Source organism: Tetrao urogallus, assembly GCF_951394365.1.
Source record: "Tetrao urogallus genome assembly, chromosome: 3".
NCBI lineage: Eukaryota > Metazoa > Chordata > Aves > Galliformes > Phasianidae > Tetrao > Tetrao urogallus.
The window spans coordinates 42,270,614-42,289,813 of record NC_136815.1 but is presented as its reverse complement, the minus strand read 5'-3'; the positions used below and the strand labels follow the sequence as shown (position 1 = coordinate 42,289,813).

At 36.5% G+C, this 19,200-nt stretch overlaps 2 protein-coding genes across 3 annotated transcripts; both read left to right on the top strand.

Annotated features, from left to right (window-relative positions):
• Positions 1-149: 149 nt before the first annotated feature.
• On the top strand, positions 150-8,283 carry LOC306944733 (transthyretin; the record flags this gene model as incomplete). Of its 2 annotated transcripts, XM_079533329.1 has the most annotated exons (5): positions 150-237; positions 1,575-1,609; positions 2,390-2,529; positions 6,568-6,703; positions 8,176-8,283. In XM_079533329.1, 5 exons carry the CDS (start codon positions 150-152, stop codon positions 8,281-8,283), a joined length of 507 nt encoding a protein of 168 aa, XP_079389455.1. The 2 variants fall into 2 exon arrangements, with proteins under 2 accessions (XP_079389455.1, XP_079389456.1); XM_079533330.1 differs by lacking the exon at positions 150-237 and having other exon boundaries at positions 1,541-1,609; positions 2,399-2,529.
• Positions 8,284-10,438: 2,155 nt separating this feature from the next.
• LOC306944832 (transthyretin-like) lies at positions 10,439-16,101 on the top strand (the record flags this gene model as incomplete). The annotated part of the gene is made up of 4 exons (XM_079533435.1): positions 10,439-10,507; positions 12,028-12,158; positions 14,282-14,417; positions 15,994-16,101. 4 exons carry the CDS (start codon positions 10,439-10,441, stop codon positions 16,099-16,101), a joined length of 444 nt encoding a protein of 147 aa, XP_079389561.1.
• Between the last annotated feature and the right edge of the window lie 3,099 nt (positions 16,102-19,200).

Below are 19,200 nucleotides of genomic sequence, written 5' to 3'. Positions count from 1 at the left end.
CGTCCTGATGTACAAAATTTTACTGCTTCAGAGAAATACTTGCAAACCACAGAGAGCAAAGTAAGCAAATAAAGCACTGATGCACTGATCTAAGAGCAGTATTTACCTCTCCAGTGCCTGAAGAGAACTCACAAGCACTAGGCTGCAGCATGATTTGTTATTGCTGGTCACCTTGCACTAACTTCTATGCATGGAACTTGAACATAGAATGCTACCTACGTATCAGCTTGCTTTGCTGTAAGTCCAAAGGGCACTTTGATTTCAGTTTGGAAGATTACTGTAATATAGATTTTTTTTGCAAAAAACAACTTTGCTTAGAGAGAACAGACTACTGCCATCTGAAAGCATGAAAACCTCTGGAGAACACAGTCCATAAATTCACTCGCTCTTCGTCATAATCCGACCAAAGTTAGAAGGCAAAAATGTTTTTTCTTAGAATATTTTGAAATGAGAATTAGGCTTATCACCTCCAAAGAGCAGAAATATAAAGTCAGAGTTCTTTAGGACATGGGAAGAAGGAAATGCCAAAAGAAATTTTTTTTCTTATTCAACGAGCACAGGCAATACAGACAAGCTTTATATAATGTAGCTAAAAAAACCCAGCTATCCCATGCATATTCTTCCAACAGCAATCTCCTTTCCAATTTACACTGGGGCCAAATTCACCCCTGAAACTACTCTTATCAAAACGTACATTGTAGAGCATAACAATATGTCTGCCAGGATGATAAGAGTTTGACCATTAGATTTTAATTTAAGCTACTGATCTCTGCCATTTGGCTTTGCTTATTCTGGTGTGCCATGAGGAAAGAGAGGACTCCTCTCACTTTTCTTAAACCTCTATCTTCCCAGAAGGACAGGTCATTCTAGGTCTCTCTCCAGTGACAAAGAGGAAGCTTCAGCATCTGCCCGAAAATTAGGTATGATGAATCCTTGGGGACATCTAGAGTAAGTTGCAAAAAGAAACAATGCTCCTTTTAAACAAGCGGGATCAGACATGGGAATCTGTCTCCATGCTTAGACCATTAATGCTGCCTGAGCTAGGCAGCAACTGAACTCCATCACTCATATTGACTCCACATCTATATTTGGGAGCTAGTCTTTGGAAAGCATTAAAAGAAAGAGAGAAGAAGCACAAAACATATACAGAGAGAACACTGGGGCACTATCATGCACAATCTGAGGGCAAGAGAACGTCTCCTAGAACTGGCTGGACTTCTAGGCAAGGAAAGGTTGCTTACATTATTTTGTGGAGGGCTTTTTACAAGTTTAATCTCCCCAGGCAAGGGTCATGTTTGTGTCCGTTACTTATTCTCTTTACTCTAGTGATCCTGCAGTTCTTCCATTGACTGCAATGGCAGCATTATTCATGGACTGTCTCTAGGATTGGACTGTTTACTAAGCAAATAATCAGAATCAGCAGATTTGTAGTCATATGGGCACCCAATAAGCAGCCTGTTTTCTTGTAGGGTTGGGTATAAAATCCCAAATCTCATCAGCTCCTAGCTGTTGGCACCACGACTCACTAAAAGCAAGCAGAATGGCCTTTCACTCTACTCTTCTTGTTTTCTTAGCTGGGCTGGTATTTCTCTCTGAAGCTGCACCACTGGTGAGTCTTTTTTTTTTTTTTTTTTAATTCAAACTCAATCATTACAAGAGTTATAACCAGTATTTTCTAGATGACTATCATCTTCCTCAACCATGAAATTATGCAACCATTAGACAGTCCTGAAGTGTTATTTTACTACCACTTTTTTACACAGCTTTTATTTCACCATTTACCTATCTATTTTAGGATACTACAAAAGGGTCTGGTATATAGAAGATATGAACTTTCATTTTTCTTTTTCTGTCAGCTTGTGACTCGCATCCTATATCTTCAGAACAGAGACAGCTTATTCACCAAACAAGCGCTTCTCTAAAGAAATTTAAATATTTTTAAAGCATGACTAAGAATGTACTATAGTATAGCAAAATTTAAGGAAACAACATCCTTTCACCCTTAATGATACTGTAGGTATTTGCTGTTGGCTGCCTAGGCTAACATACTCAGCCTGCACTTATATTAACTTACTACTTTACTATTTGCAATCTCGTTAAAAAAGTATCTCTTCTATAACATTTTTTCCAGGATTATATGCAACTCTAAATAGTTCTAAAATAGTGTGCATATGTATGTGTGTAAAATAAACACTGTATAAATACTGAAGATACTCTTCCGTATGGGGGACAAAACAGAATCTTGGGGACTGGCTTTGCACACCATCTGGCAAAGAAATTCCTTCCAAGTCAGCATTAATTCTGCAATAAGAATCCGTCTACTCTTTGAAAGTAGGTTTTTGCAGGGCTAGTGAGCAGCTCCTTTACAACCTCTCCTGCTTTCCCCCAGGTCTCCCACGGCTCTGTTGATTCCAAATGCCCTCTCATGGTGAAAGTGCTGGATGCAGTCAGAGGAAGTCCTGCAGCTAATGTAGCTGTTAAAGTCTTTAAAAAGGCTGCAGATGGAACCTGGCAGGACTTTGCTACTGGGTAAGTTATTCATGTGGTCTTACTGAGATATTTTTTCAAAGGGCCTTGAATAAACAGAAGAGAAATAAAGGGAACAGAGCTCTGATAATGTTTTTTGCTGAAGTTTTCTGTCACCATTAACAGCACATGAATTCTGGTCTAAAACTCATCAGATTCAAGTGGAACTTACCTGTCACTGAAATACATACAAGTTGCAAAAAAAAATGGTCAAGATTCTTGTCATACCTTTGTAGGGGTGTAGGTTTAATAAACACATTTTACTCATTGCTTCAATGCTATCTTTCCTTCCTATAAAAATAAAAGAAACAGAGGGACACAGTTTTCTAAAATTCAAATGCATGAACACCCCATCAATTTAAGTTTCAATCTAAGAATTCAGTAAATCAGGTTTTTAATTAAGAGAAGTTTCTAGCAGCAGCAGGTTGTTTGAATACCGAATGACAAGCACAAGCATGGACAGCAGCCACTAGAGAATCCAGCTTTTCTAGTAGGATTTTATAGCTTGATTTACATAAAAGCTGCAGAAGGAAATAGAAAAGACTGCAAAGAGAGATACGCCTTTCTCCATTTGAAGGGTTTATTTTATAAAATTCAAAACAAAACTAGAAAACTTTCCCCTTTGAAAAGGAACAGAAAAGTTAAGAGGAGAAACGAACAACTTCATTCCCAAATATGGGAATATTTCCTATGAGAGTGGTGAGGTGCTGGAACAGGCTGCCCAGAGAGGTTGTTGATACTCTGTCCCTGGAGGTGTTGAAGGCCAGGTTGGATGGGGCCCCGGGCAGCCTGGTCTAGTATTACACGTGGTGGCCCTGCCTGTGGTGGGGGGGTTGGAGATTCATGATCCTTGAGGTCCCTTCCAACCCAAGTCATTCTGTGATTCTATAATTCTATGAAATACTGAATGGTAATAAGGGAATAAATGGCCCTCGGAATAGTCTTATATACTTCAAGGAGAAAAACAGAGAAACTCTAAAAATTGACAGGTTGCTTTCAGGGGAAGTGGAAACAATGCTATGGTTTTGTTCTTAACAAGAATTTGTGCTGCTGTTAGGAAATCGAGATTATTTTGCACGCTTCATCACTTGGTCTTGAATATGCAATATACAATAGAATCTACACTGTAATAAGATAAACGCAACATCAGTGTTAAGAATAGTCACATTGTGAATGTAACAGTTCAGTTTGCAAGGCTGCTCTTAAGAAGCTCAAGGAGACAAGTCGTGTGGTGGTTCTTAGCCTTTGTTCTTTTGGCACTTTGCGTCACAGAGAAAGTCTGAGAAAAATCAAAGTATGTATTTAAAATAATTAAATAAATAAATGAGGAGATTATTTGCAGGCAAGAAAGAAGCATTATTTTTTTTTGCCAGGGAAAGCAGTAAAGGAAGATTAAACCACCATTTTTATTGCAGGTAAAGATTGCGACCTCTCCTTTGACTTCCTTCTTTACCAAGGCTGCTTTCAGTGACACCGCTGACTTTAGCTGAAAGCACTTATTTGAAACAGTTTTTCAAGCTCACTTTCAGTGTTTTTATTTTGGAAAAGCAGAGTTTATCTGTAATAAATATGTTGAAAATCCAAATGCAATCAAGGAACACAGTCTGTAACTGAAGCTGTCAGGTTAATATTATGAAGTTCCATATGCGTCTGCTAGGTACTGTAAGAAAACTGAAAAAGAAAAGGAAAACTGTAAAAGTTTTCCCTTTTGTACAGATGTCCATAGAAATATTTTGTTAGGTTTGGTTGTTTTTGTTTATTTGCCGTTGCTCAGTTTTTTCTAACAAGTTTTAGGAAATTAAGCGAACACACCTCGCCACTCATGAATGTGGATAATTACTATTTAAAAAGTTTGGAAAAAGTTACCATAACAACAGCTGATTTTATTAAGAGGGTTATTTCAAAATTAGTCTGGCCAAAATATGCACAAAAAGCTTAAGTCCAGCAGAGACGCTCTCTGAGGAAGGCCAGAGGGCACAGAGACGTGGAAGGCATGTGATCTGTGTTCTATATGAGCTCTTCCCATGACTAGCTTTGACTGACTTACTCCTCACATGTTTTAGGAAATCTATGCCTTACAATGAAGTTCAAGAGTTTCATTTGTCAAATATTTTTCATGTGACCTAAGTTGTGGATCATCAAAGAAAAAGAAAGTTACAGCGTATTTGAAATAAATACAGATGCTCAGACAGAAATACAAGTGCTGCTCAGAAGGAATGAGTTGAACCGTTTTGCTACCAGGGCTGATGGCAGGGAGCACTCTGCCTTGCGCTAATCCCGTCCAGGATCTGAATCATATACTGTCCTTTTGGATGTCACTGCAACAACAGCTCTAAGCATTTTGTTGGTGAAACCACTAGCAAGGAATAGCTACCCCATATTAGCCTTTTTTTTCTTTTTTTTCTTTTTTTTTCTTTTTTTTTTTTTTTTAAGTGCCATGAACTCTTGGCAGTGAAGAGGAATCTCATTTTCAGTTTTAAAATTCAGTGTCTGAAATGTATTACCTGAACAAAGATTTTTCGGTCAAATACCATATTTGTTTTTAACTGGTTTATGTCTTAACTATCCAGCTTCTAAGCAGATATACCTGAATTGCTAATTTGCACTTTAAACACTTCTACAGAATTTCAGCAATTCTGTTTCACAAGTTCAAGGACACATGAACACTCACCAATGAATTATTCAGCATTTTGCCTATTGCCTTTTCTTAAATCAGGATAGGTTAAGGCTGGAAGTACTAATTAAACTAAAAGAAAATTTCTCACAAACTGCCTGGAGCCATGTTTCAATCAGGGCTTGGCTTAGTACAAGTTTGGTCTTCCCGGGATACAGCTGATTTCAGCTAGACTAGACTTACGCTGTAATGCTTCGGTCAGTCTTCAAAGTGCTAGAGTTAAAATGACTTCTTAATTCTTAATTTATCATAGCTTTTTTTATGCACTATCAATAACTGAAAAGAAGACAGCTGAGGTGGAGGAGGTGGGGAAAGAAAAGCTGTGACAGCACAATGGTTTCTTTCTCTGATAAGAAGCTGTAGGTCACTGTGTTATCCCCTCTCTCTTCCTCCTAATGCTCTTCTGTCCCATTTATAGAAAGTTATTCCTTTCTGTAGATTGCGTAGGTTGTTCTTCATGTCAGGGTTTTGACGTTTCCTTCAAATACATCAAGTGGTTATGAAATGTGATATTATATAAACATTTTAAGTAAAAAAGTAAAATAAGTTAAAAAGATTGAGGGAAGAATATGAAAGTAGAAGCATAAAAGCGGTTTAGTAGCTCAGTAGCTAAATATTTCTGCAGCTGTCATACAAAGCCTGGTCTTTTTCAGACTGTGCTATGCAAAACCAACTACATTTCCTTTTTGTTTCTGGATGTCATCCACCCAGTATTTTGTTACAAACTAAATAAACAGCCTCTCTGAGCTGGGAATTCCTATTTCTCATTTACACGGCACCCAGTGGAAGCAGTTCCTGCTCTTTGACCACTGCACTGTAATACAAATTACCGAAATCTTGTGATGCTAAATTGCTGTTCCAAGACATTACCATTCAGGGTCATATAAAAATCTGTCAGGGTTTAGATGTAAAATCCATAGTCTCAGTGTTAATATCTAGTGAATAAAATCATTTTCCACTAAAATCTTTTTTCTCTAATTATAATTCGATGTTTGGCATCTTGCCTTTCATCATGACAGTCCTTTTCGTAAGCCACTGACATTTGTCTCCAGAGAGCACTTGGTACAAGTTAAACGTGATATTAAGGCAGAGGCCTTAAATGCAATCCTGCCATAGCAGTAAAGATGACCAAACAGCAAAGAAAGATGACCAACCGTGATATACATGAACAAGTTGGTAGCTGAGACAGATTCTGCAATATGGAAGTATAGGCTACACAAGAAGGAATTATTTCACATGATTAAAAATCATTCAATGTCAAATTTGGCTGTGCAGCACCTGTGCTATTTAACACTCAACACTGACTGTTTCTGCCTAGCATTTAAAGGACAATACAAAATATTTATGTAGGTGTTTTATCATTGCAGGAAAACCACAGAGTATGGCGAGATCCATGAGCTCACAACAGAAGAACAGTTTGTAGAAGGAGTATACAGAGTTGAGTTTGACACCAGTTCATACTGGAAGGGACTTGGCCTTTCGCCATTCCATGAATATGCTGATGTAAGTATTTGAGAACACACCTAATAACCCACGTACCATGTAGTGGTATCAGCTGGACGCAGAAAATACAGCGCTTTCACACCAAAAGAGCAGTAAAACAGATCACTGTCATGTTATATATGTAGCGTTCTGGAACAGCTACAGAATTTCTTTGTAAAACATGCTAAATTGCAATTTTAAGATCTGTGGAAGGCTAAAACAAATGACTGAGACCCAGATCTACAGAAGCCTGAGGAGCAAGTTGAGCAATTTAGGTCAAACAGACAATCCTGATATTCCTGAATCATTTGAATGTCTGAAAATACAGATGGGGCCTAAGACCTTCACCTCCAAAGGTGCTTAAAGGCACGTGGTTGAGATTGTTCCAGATAGGTTGCTGAGGATGCCTTCTTTTGATGTACTACTGTAGCTGAAGGGAGGTTATGACGAGGCAGGTGTTGGCCTCTCAACGCACATAACTAATGACAGGACTAGAGGGGATGGCTTCAAGTCATGCCAGGGGAGATTCAGGTTAGACATTAGAAAACATTTTGTCTCTAAAAGAATGGTCAAGCACTGTGGAATGGACTGCCCAGGGGGATGGTTGAGCCACTGTCCCTGGAGGTGTTCAAGAAATGTTTAGATGTAGTACTAAGGAATATGGTTTAGTCGGGAAATATTAGTGGTAGGTGGATGGTTGGATTGGATGATCCAGGAGGTCTTTTCCAACCTTGGTGATTCTTTACTTCTATGATTCCATAAGTCATTCCACTGTCCTGGGAAGTGGACAAAGTTTAACAAATGATTAAAAGGTAGCCCACAGTCCTCACATTCCATCCATTTGGAGACTGACAAGATGGATACAGGACGGAACTCTAGTTCTCACATGTAAGAAATACACCATGGATCCAAAAGTAGTTCGAGTATTAGACTAAAGAAAGCCAAAGAATGCGGGAGCTTAATCCAATTGACGGCACTTTCCTGGGAGCTGTGTATTCCAACTTCCAGGAAGTATATGGAATTCATATCCTTCATATTCTTTTAGGACAAGGGTCTTTCTGTTCTTGCACGTCTAGCAATTCATTTCTTGCATTAAAAACTGACCCATCACCATTGCCTGCCTTGTTTAAATACAGACGTTCTATTTGAGTTAGAGTATTTCATCTCTGTTTTTCTTACTGGTTGGTTTAGTTACCACCCTCTCATCCTCCTACTCCACATTACGAACTAGAAATGTGCATGCCTGATTCAGGTGGTAGGTGTCTTTACTGAACTTCACTGCAGGTGAAGCCCTTCAAGGACATGAGTCCAAGTCCCACTAATTTCTCAGTCTTCAATGTTACAAAGTAATGGTGAGCATTTGCAAGGGTGAAACCTCTGAACAGAACTGGCAAAGCAGTTTGCAGCAATTCGAGTATGCTTCCTAATATTAAATGCTAAGCTAGATTTGAATACGCGTTGTTCCTCTTGATTACAAGTTTTCTCTTTTCCAGGTGGTGTTCACTGCTAATGATTCTGGCCACCGCCACTATACCATCGCTGCTCTCCTCAGTCCTTTCTCTTACTCAACAACTGCTGTTGTCAGTGATCCCCAGGAATAAAAACGTACTGTCAATACATATATTCCCTCCTCTGCTAGGACTATTATAGGTTTTTAGGAGGAAGGTTTTTCCTATTGCTAATGCATATCCTTTTGCTACATTAGTTGGTTGTTTTTTTTTTTTGGTTTTTTTTTTTTTCCATTTTGTAACCTGGCAAAAATTCAGAGTCAACAAGTCAATAAAATGTAACTTCTTTAAAACAGTTTTGATTCTATTGGTCAAGTTTTATTATGTCCTAAAGCATTATGATTTGCGTTCAAGTACAAATGAAATCTAGAAACAGTGCGTGGCACAGGGCAGTAAATTAACACTTGATTTGGTTCTGTTAACTTCCCCCACTGTCCTAAAAAAAAAAATCTCAGCAAATGCATTGGTTCAAAATAAGACAGAGTTCTACTATCTTAAAAAATATATAAATCAGACAAGTATACTCAAAACGTGAAACTCATTCATGCTATTTGGTTTACACACAGAAGATAGGATCCCTCTATCAACTAGGTCACGGAGTAAATAGGAGAAATTCTGAATAACTAGCAGCAACACAAACAATATAGAAAGGCTTTTAAGATATACAAATGCAGAGAGCTGAGCTAAGATCTGTATAGCTCTTCTTAAAATTTCAAGGCAAACTTTGCTGATTTGATGGGGAAGGATTGCTGCTCACTGAATCTAGGAAGTTCTGGTGTAATTTCAGTTTCCGTTGTTGTAAAAGCTCTGCTCTTTAATACAGTTGGCTACCTCTAGTAAGCTGAATATCTGTTCATAAAAAAAAAAAAAAACAAATTCCTAAAATGCAAGCATCACCTTAATACTATTTTCAAATTTTTAGAAGAAGGACAAGGTAAATTGTGGAGTGATTGTGATTCAAATAATATTGATAAATGGACCCAAACATCTGAAGGCTCTAACATTAATTTCTGTAGAAAGATAGCTGATTGTATTTATGATATCCAGAAGCAGAGAATTGTTGTTTAATGGGATTACAGAAATAACACAGAACATTACTGAACTCAGCCATTCCGGAACTATCAGCACTAATCTGCTACTGACCTTGAAGCTAATCTCTACATAGGAGCCTGCTGGGATGACTCTATACCAAGAGAATTCACAAGGTTACAAAAGCCTTTAACATTCTGCTATTTGATTACTTTTCTCCCTGATTTCTGGACTCTACCACAGTTACGCAATTCTAGCAGACAGTGCAAACAGTTTCAAAACAGCACCCATCTTAAAGCATGAATGTCATTGCATGGAATTCTGCAATTCCTAAAGCTTGAAAACCAGTAGGTTTGATTTGCACTGGACTGTGGCCAGCCTTCTGAACAAAATGTAAATATATTCCTACCGTAGACATTAAAAAAAGAAGTTAATGTCCTAGCTGGGCATGTAGTCATTCATATGTATAAAGACAGTCTCATTTCTGGAAATAGTATTTACCTAAAATGAAAAAGAAACTTCTGATGAGGGCTGACTTGCAGTTATACATATAAACTTCTGAAGTTGTATGAAATGTAAGGAACTACTAAAGGAACAGAAATTAAAGGAACTGAATTTAAAATGCTGTTTAGCTGTGCTCCAGAAATGGGTATGTAAGTATGTAATTGTTGTGCTAGAAACCAAATGTGGTGTTTTTTCTCCATGGGAATACATAAGAAAACGAGCAGGTCACATGTTACATATTTACCACACAGAGAAATTGTTTAATAGGTAAACATGGATAAGTTGATTATGCCATACTGTTACCACAGAGGAATACTCAATTAAATGGACATTTTGAATTAACAAGATCTTTCTATTTTTCTTAGCTTTACGAGACTTCAGCAGTACTATTGTAACTAATGTTCAACGAGAAGAGAAAAAAACAGAATAGACATTGCTTCCAAGAAAACAGATTGCTGCAGTTAAGCTAGGCAATGTTCACTATTCACACAGGCATTAATAAAGTGGATGTATTTTCACAGACAAGGTTCATGTTTGTATGGGTTACTTATTTTCTCATTATTTACTAAGTAAATAGTAAGAATCAGCATGATCAAAGTCAGTTGCATTTTTTTTTTAATTGATAAACAGTCTTAGTTTAGAGGCCTTGATATAAAAATCACAGATCTCATCAGTTTCTACTTGCTGCCATTGAGAATTCCTAGTGATAGCCACAATGGCTTTTCGCTCTGTATTTCTTGTTTTCTTAGCTGGCCTGGCATTTTTCTCTGAAGCTACACCGCAGGTAAGTGTCTTAGGATTGAAGTTGAAGTCCTTCATACTGATGTAGTTCCAGCCTCTCTTTTTTTTTTTTTTTTTTTTTTTTTTTTTTTTAAATCTCTCTCTTAAATACTACAATTAGTGTAAGAGGAAAAAATAGTATATTCCATTTTATTGCAATTACTTCAATTTTTTTTGTATTACTGACTATAGTTCTCTCTTACTGCACTTTTTCTGGTCCTTCTTTCTCCTCAACAGAGAGCTTTCTGATTAGAGAAGTAGCACTTGCCATCAGACTCAGCAACTACATGAAAAAAACATGTTAGAAAAGAAAGGGAAAAAAATACCATAGTCACTATGCAAAGGCCTTGGGCTTCTCAAAAAGAAACTATAGCCCTTATAACATAACGAACAAGGTCATGAGGGATTTCAAGGCAGTTCAGGCAAGTTTTGCAGTCCTAGCATTCTCTGTGGTATCCAGCACTTCCTCCCTCATTAGTTTTAGTTGCATTGGCTGAGGAGAATCCACACTGGAGTAATGTATTTTCTTGTTCTTTCCCTTACTGCTGCCATGCAAGAAAGAAGGGATGTCAACACTCATTGACGCAAACCAACTCTATCATATGGATGGTGGTATAGATACATTCTGATACACGTCTGACACAGTGGGAATCCTGATCCGTGGGATATTCAGTGCAGCATAGAATGAAAGAGGGGATGTATGAGAGGGCTCAATTTTTACCATCTACATCATGATTCATTTTCCAATGATTAAATGGAGATCAATGATCTCTATTCTAAGTGGACCTCTGATTAGCACCTTCTACATAGTTTTATTTTCTCACTTTTCACTTATAGAATTAGGTAATGGAAAGATAAAGCCTTGATTCAACTTTCCTTTTGAGAATGTAAAAACACCATAAACAACATGCCTTGTGATGTGATGGGAGGGAAATTATCACCATCCCATAGTTGAAAATAAAAAAGTTCCTCTTCTACCCCATGCATAACTGCCAGGGGACAAAAAATCTGATCCTTTTTTGGCATTAGGGAAGACAGTATGTGCTAGTTATCAAGTTCACAGCTGAATTAAGATAATTCTTCAGTAAGATGACTAGATCAGAAGCCAACAAATTCAGAAAGTTCTGCTCAAACTGCAAAACATAGAGGAAAAGTTGCCTAATTTTTGAACATTTTTGCTACTTTTGATGATTTGATTATTTAGTGTCTGGGTCACCATTTGGTTAAAAATTATGCTGTGAATGATGTGTATGTGAGCCATCCCCAAGGGAAAACAAAAAGGCATTTTCACACACAACCGCTGTGTCTATATATTACACACAACTCCTTGACTCTCTACACCTGCTGATATCCTCCTCCTTGGTTCCACTGTCTCCAGCTTCAAGTAACCTTCAGGCTGTATTTCTGAGTACACAGTAATCTTGTAGAGAAGACTGTAAAGCTAAAGAACAAGACTCCTTATTGCTTTATGTCCCACTTCTTACCTTTCTTACAACATAAACAATTCTCTCTCCCTACCTGAAGGGCTCTTCTGATTCCAAGCATCCTCTTGTTGTAAGAATTCTGGATTCAGTCCGAGGAAGTCCAGCTCCAAATGTTCCAGTTAAGTTATATAAAGCAGCTGCAGATGGATCTTGGGAACTGTTAAATTCAAAGTAAGTCATACCAAAGTATGAAGTGAGAGAAGGGAAAAGCAATGGGAAAGACAAGAGTTTCTAACAAACTTTTAATCAGAGAGAAGACACACTATTGAATGAATTACATTTTATTTGCTGCAGGTTGTCTTTTAACAGTACAGTTTCAACTACCAAAACAGTTTTATAATGTAATTTTATTACAGAGCCTCATATTTCCTTTTAATACCCACCAATGAAGTGCTGCATTATTACCAGAGGAGTCAAACAGACTCTTTTTGTTTGAGACTAAGACTGTGATTGAGAATTCTACCTTTATTTGTTATTTCTGGTCTTTTCAGATGGGCTTTCATTTGCTACAACAGTACAGCATTAGAAATAAAACATGCAGTTTTTTTAAACGTATACCACATAATAATTGATAGCCTCCTTTATTTCAAGGAAAAGTAATCAGCCAACATGAGAAAATCCAAGTTATTTGCAAAGTCCCACCTGAGACTTTCTTCCCAGGACTCTGTTAATGGTACATTCTACCTATCAAAAGGTGACACAGGGCTCATGCGTGCAAAAGCCAACATACTGCAGGAAGTATACCAGGCACAGATGCATTTGTAGACAGCTCACAAGAAATTGTACGTCCGTGACTCTGGTGTAATAGAGCAGTGGGCTGGAAGAAGCAGCATGGCTCTCATATGTGCCCTTAACAAACATAGCTACAGTGAAGGTCATGCATATTTGCACAAGTAGGGGAAAAAGAACTTTATCTATTCACGTTGTCCTTGTTAAATAATTTACCTTTCACAAATAAAGTAGGTTCAAACATATTCTGTCACTGGAAATGTATGTAATTTTCCATTAAGAAGATGTTCATCTTAGTTACTTTCAAGTCTGAGCTCAGCAGCGTAATTTGAAGATACAGAGCTGAGCAGCTGGATGTTAATCAGAGCCTTAAAACACGTTTCATGTTGAAACAAAGGTGTACGGAAAGCTGCAGTAATACTAAGTCAATTTCTCCAGTCCTGATTGTTTATAAATAATGGAATGTTAGGAAGGGATTCAAAAATAACTATTCTCAACTAAATACATGTTGGGTTTTACCTGAGAAAGCTTATTAATCACTTATCTAAAAGTAATCAAGCTATGACAAGGACAGAAAAAAAAATCTGCCAACTGACTAAGGAGCATCTCTTAAGAAGCAAATTACTTCATTTCTATAAGCTACACAGAAATACAAAATCTAAGTAACAGTGGACCATGGCACAAATAACATTCTATTCTTTTTTCTGCATGGAATGAAAAAAAGATTTGGCAGCTGGAACATGATACAGTGGTCTGTGACTACTCAAAGCAGGCACTTACCAGAACTTATTTGTGGATAACCTACTCAGTGAAAAACGTAGTTTCATAAAACTTATTTCACAGAAATAGATTTCAACCAAGAGGTATGTTTGAGAGACAGCATTCAATATTGTTTCTGGCATCCCAGTTTGGCTGGTGTTCCAAGGTGTACAGTTTCAAGCCAGCTCTATACTCGAGGGTAACACCGATAGCACCTTTAATTCAAATATCATCTGTTGTATGAGGATAGAAAACAGCTGATCAGCAAAAACAACAAAGAATTCTGAAATACCACACTGTTGGCTGACCAACAATCATTTCCAATAGTAGATTTCAAGTTTAAAATTGGTGACTCATTAATACTTATATTGATAAAACAACTCAACATATTTAAATAAGAGAAACAACTATGGAAAAATCAAGAGTTGACCCTACTCACATAGCTAAGTGCATCACAGAGCTTTTGCATTGCTTACAGCAATGTTTCCCTGTGAGTTCATTTAATTAACTCCAACACACTGCCAAGAGCCTATGAACAATTATACCAACATTTGGCTCATCCCTAGACCACGCAGTCATGACATGGCAGGCAGCCACGCACTGTTTTGATTGTGGAAGCAATAAACGTCACAATAAGATGTGTAAGACATCCATAATACAGATGGACAGAAGACATTACAGATCAAAGGAAGTACTCACGACAGTACTTAAGTGATGTTGCGTAACTTAAGTGCAATTGCTAAAAAGCTGAATTTTTATTGGGTTTTGATTAAAATATTAAAGTGCGTTCTTCTGCCATCACACAGACAAACCAATGAAAACGGAGTGCTTCAAGAGCTTACAACTAAAGAACAATTTGTAACAGGGATATATAAGATTGAGCTTGATACAGCCTCTTACTGGAAGAAACTGGGTTTGAATCCCTTCCATCAGCATGCTGATGTAAGTACTTATTCTGTATGTCAGTTGCAAAGAATAAAGATGCATTATACATCTAGGATTCAATTAATAATTACACATGTTAAACCTTTTGCTTTAAAATGTTTTAGCATTAACATTTAAAATTTGCAGTCTCAAAACATTCTGGTAACATGTTCATGGCAAAACATAGTTACCAGCTCCCCCACTACTCTCAGTGAGCTCTTAGATGCATTATTTACAAAGAGGTTTTCCATTCTTCTGCTTCTGCTGAAGCCTATGACTCTTTCTGACAGATAAACTAGCTAGGTAAAAGTTGTCCAAACCAGGTATCAACCAATTCCAGTGTTTGGGACTCCTGGGAGACTGTCCTCTTCCCCTTGACAGTATCAGCTCCTTCACATGTTGCTACACTGCAATAACCACAGCAGATCTGTACTGTCTGTTTGCTGGTCTATGACAGATCAGTAAGCACCAATAGCTGTATGGTTTGCAATTGCTTTGCAAATTGCTTTCGTTTGCAAACATCCACTCCACAACTCTTTGGAGAAAAGGTAGCAGCCACCCAGATCAAGCTTTGTTTTGGCTTCCCTAAAATGAGTAGATGACAGTGAATGTTAATACTGGGCAATCTTTCTTTCTGCGATAACAGAAATGAAAGAGATGTAAGATTTATAACATGCAAGTTATGATTATATATCATAACGGTAATTTCCAGTCTCGAATATAGACATAAATTTAATAGAGAGTGAAAGAGCTTCCTTTCTTAAGAATAAGCCTTTGTAGGGATCGCATTTTCTTCAGTTCACTTTCAAATATGTATGAATTTTTATTATCAACTGTTTCAATTTTCACAAGCATTTTTTTCAGTTAATGATGAAAGGAACAAAAGCATCACAGTGTTAATGAACTGTTCTAAATGTTTACATTCTTTAACTCCTATCTTCTCCCAGCACAAAATAGTCAACTAGTCTAAAAGGAGGAATTGAAGAAAAGGAGATGAGCAGGTGAAGGAGATGTTAAAAGGGCTGTTGTAAATAACTCTCCTACACAAGGTCGTGGCCAAAGGACTAATGCAGTCCTGAAACTACTAGAAACTCAAGTAGGATTGCTTTGCTTCATATTTTTGACTGAATACATTTGCTGTAATACTGTTTAATTTTGTTTCTCAATATTTAGGACTTTCTAAGAACAAAACTGTTCAGATACTTGAAAATATACTCTAAATTTAAAAAAATATACTATACAAAATATACTTTAAGAAAGCAACCGAAAAAAAAAACAGAGGTAAAGTGTTCAACCTAGCTCTTAAAGGAAAAAAAAATCTTGTCATTTACCAGTATCAACAAAGAAAACTCAATTTAGATCATAAATGTTTAATAATTATAAAGAATATTCTTTAAGTTACATTTATGCTTTTAACAAAAGTTTCTCAAACAGTGGAAACGTGTGACGAATACTGACCACATTACGAGAAGATATTTCCAAAGTCTTGCGGAAGCTCAGAGTAGACAGACAACCACAATGGTTTCACCTACACGTAGGCTTGTGTCTAGAGATCACTTCTCATTTGTCCTGCATTTATTGTTTCTTTTTCTAGGTGGTATTCACAGCTAACGATGTTGGTTATCGACATTACTTCATCGCCACTGTCCTCAGTCCCTTTTCTTACTCAACTACAGCAGTAGTCAGTGAGCCGGTGGAATAGAAACTCGACATTAAGCATAAGGCTTTAGATGTGTAAATTAAAGTTTCCATAAACTCTACAAATAGTTTCTGACTTCGGTAACGGATTTAGAATTTACATAGCACTTCCCAGAGTAAATCACTAACAGCAAATGTCAAGTTGTTTATTCCTTTTGTTAACTTTAGGAAGATGTATTGACTTTGCTTTCAATCACTCTTGTGAATAAAAGCATTCAGAGAAACACATTAAGTTTATTAAAAAAAAAATGTACTGACCAAAGTCTTCTGTGAAGTTAATAAGCTACATTCCTCGGAAAGAAAGTGAACAAAATATACCTGAAAGGTAAGTGAGCACATGGGAAATGTAAACCACTACTTGCCATCATCTATATCTTATTATTAAAGCCCACAGTGGATGAAATCACATGGAGCCACACACATAGAAGTAGCTTTTGAGTGACAACAGGGTAAATAAGAGTATGCAAAGATTCTACACAAACTCAAAAAGCCTCCTTTCCCACTCCTAAATATAGCTGATAACACTTTCAAGAGAATCCATATCTACTATTGCAGAAAATTAAAATCATTAAACATACTTGAAGTTATTTGTGGATTCTCAAAAGATCCATAGAGTTCTGCAAATACCTTTGGCTTCAGTTTAAGTACTCAAAAAAATTACATACTTCTAGTATTCAGACACTAATAATAACTCTAAGATAAAAGGAAAAAGTACAAAGGACAACTGCTTGTTCCTGAGAAAATCAGCCAAGAGATAGGATTCATTCATGTTTTTCACACTATTGTAAATCACGTACAAGGAAAATTACTCTTAAAGAGCAGAGAAGAGCTATTAGGAGAATTAACAAAAGTCACCCCACCACAGCCTAGCCTGATTCATTGGCTGCCCAATTTCCCCTTCCTCTTCCTGTTATTTCAAGAAGTTATGCACTAGAAAAAAAATCAGCACTTTATCATCAAAACACCTCTCCAGAAAGCCTAAGAATAACGAAACCAACACACTCTTTAGAATGTTATATTTCATAAAAGACAATGATAAAAAAGTACAAACATTCTCATGAACAACAGAAAAAAAAACAAGATGATAGTACACAGGAAATTCCCAGCATATGTTTCAGTGCATTTTTCATTAAGCCTATCTTACATACCTCTACAAATAAAATAATCTTAAGTACACTTCCTCTTGCTGATAAGCAGTGGGTACTTATAATATTTTAAATTAACTGGCTCATTAGCAATCCACTTCAACACAGTCATTAGTAAACATAATAGAAAAATAGACTGGCAAGATCTGAAAAAAAAAAAAAAAAAAAAAAAAAAAAAAAAAGGAATTTTGTACATTTTTCAATATAGCCTCTATTTTGAAATGGATTTTATATTTTATATTCTCCTATTTAGTTTTATATTGTGGAAAATGCACTGAAGAGCATCTGAGTATATGAAGCAGATTCAAAAGTTAATATTTCCGTAAAATCTTTATTCTCAACTGCAAGACCTTCAGAACCTTGTAAAAATAATTCCTTTCTCCCCCCCTCCAAATTAACTCCTTGAAGATGCTCTTTATTTGCCTCATCAGCAATGTGCTTGGCCTCCCCCCATGTTTTACAAGAATTATGAAAAATATCAAAAGGAACGTACAGAATTCTTAGTTCTGCACCACATTTATTTTGTTTGAAGGCACTGTCTAGGTTAAAATTAAGTACAGAATAGTACTGAGCTCAAGCAGATGGTATACAAACATTATTTTGATGTAATTTAAGATGGCACCTTTGAAAACTTCTCAACAAAGTGATCGAAGTTATTTAGAGAGGAGTGTTAGTTAACGTTTCATCAAGTAACATCCATCACTTTGGGGCACCAAAATGCAAACTTTTCAAGAACTCTGCTATGTCATAATCCACTCACATCCTGGTTTAAAATTATATTTTTCCTAAGACCAGACATGATTAATCACTTACAGCTGCGAAGTTATGTTAGTTCAGCCACAGTATGTAACATACTATGTATATATGTAACCATGCATATATATATATGCACTTGAATGGTTAAAAATTGCACATTTCACAGAATGCCTATCGAACGGGCACAAAAGCATGGTTCAGAAAACAGTACAGACCTACAATACCAAAGATGTTTGGTAATCATAGGTGTTGAATCATAGGTGAACTTTGTACTGAAAACCAGAAATCACTTCAAAATTATGACAATTTAAGGTTTATTCAACAGTTCTTAAAGAATTGTATTAGTCCGTTACGAAATAAGACCAACTTTATTTTGAAGATGTTGTTGATCATGTTTTTTACATAAATATGTTGATATATTAATTACCTCCCTTTATCCATATGCTTCAGAATATCCTATACACTCAGTTATAAAAATATATCAGGAGGTGATCTAACTTTTGAAAAGATGTTCTGATCACTTTGTACTTTTCGTTATTTTGGACCACATCATTGCTAATGCATATTAGATAAACTGGTAGATTTCAGGGTAATTCCCATAAGGTTTATCCCTTATAATTGTTCTCAAGTACTACAATTAAATCACTACATTTCTACAAAACATTCGGGATGTCTAAGTAAAATCCTAACTTTACCTAAGAATGACTAAGAGTAAGATTTACTGCTGGGACGTCAAGGAAAATAAAAAGTGTTTATGGCAAACAAAATAAACATAGCACCACATTATTTGTGGCAGCAATTCAGGAAACCAACACATAGTAATGAGTTAGTATTTTTTGTCTATACTCTTACAGAACGCTCTATGGATAAACAATCCTATACTGCTTTCCATTCTTTACAGGAGCAGAAGTCAGTCTTTGGTTCCTAAAAGAATTGAATAACTGCGACAAACAAAACAGTTCAGGAGAGCTTAGACTATATTTGCATTAACATAGAAAATAAATGATTCAGTCCTTTTCCTTACTGCTAAAAGAAGGATGTAAAAAAAAAAAAAAGTTAGGAAAAAATTCTTCTTAGCATTGAGTTACTTATAAGTAGCTTAACATTACAAACAAACAGATAATAGGAAAATAATGTTTTTCATTCCAAGCCAAGGAGAGAGGCTAGTTACTCATACATTTTACACCACAAAAATAGAGAAA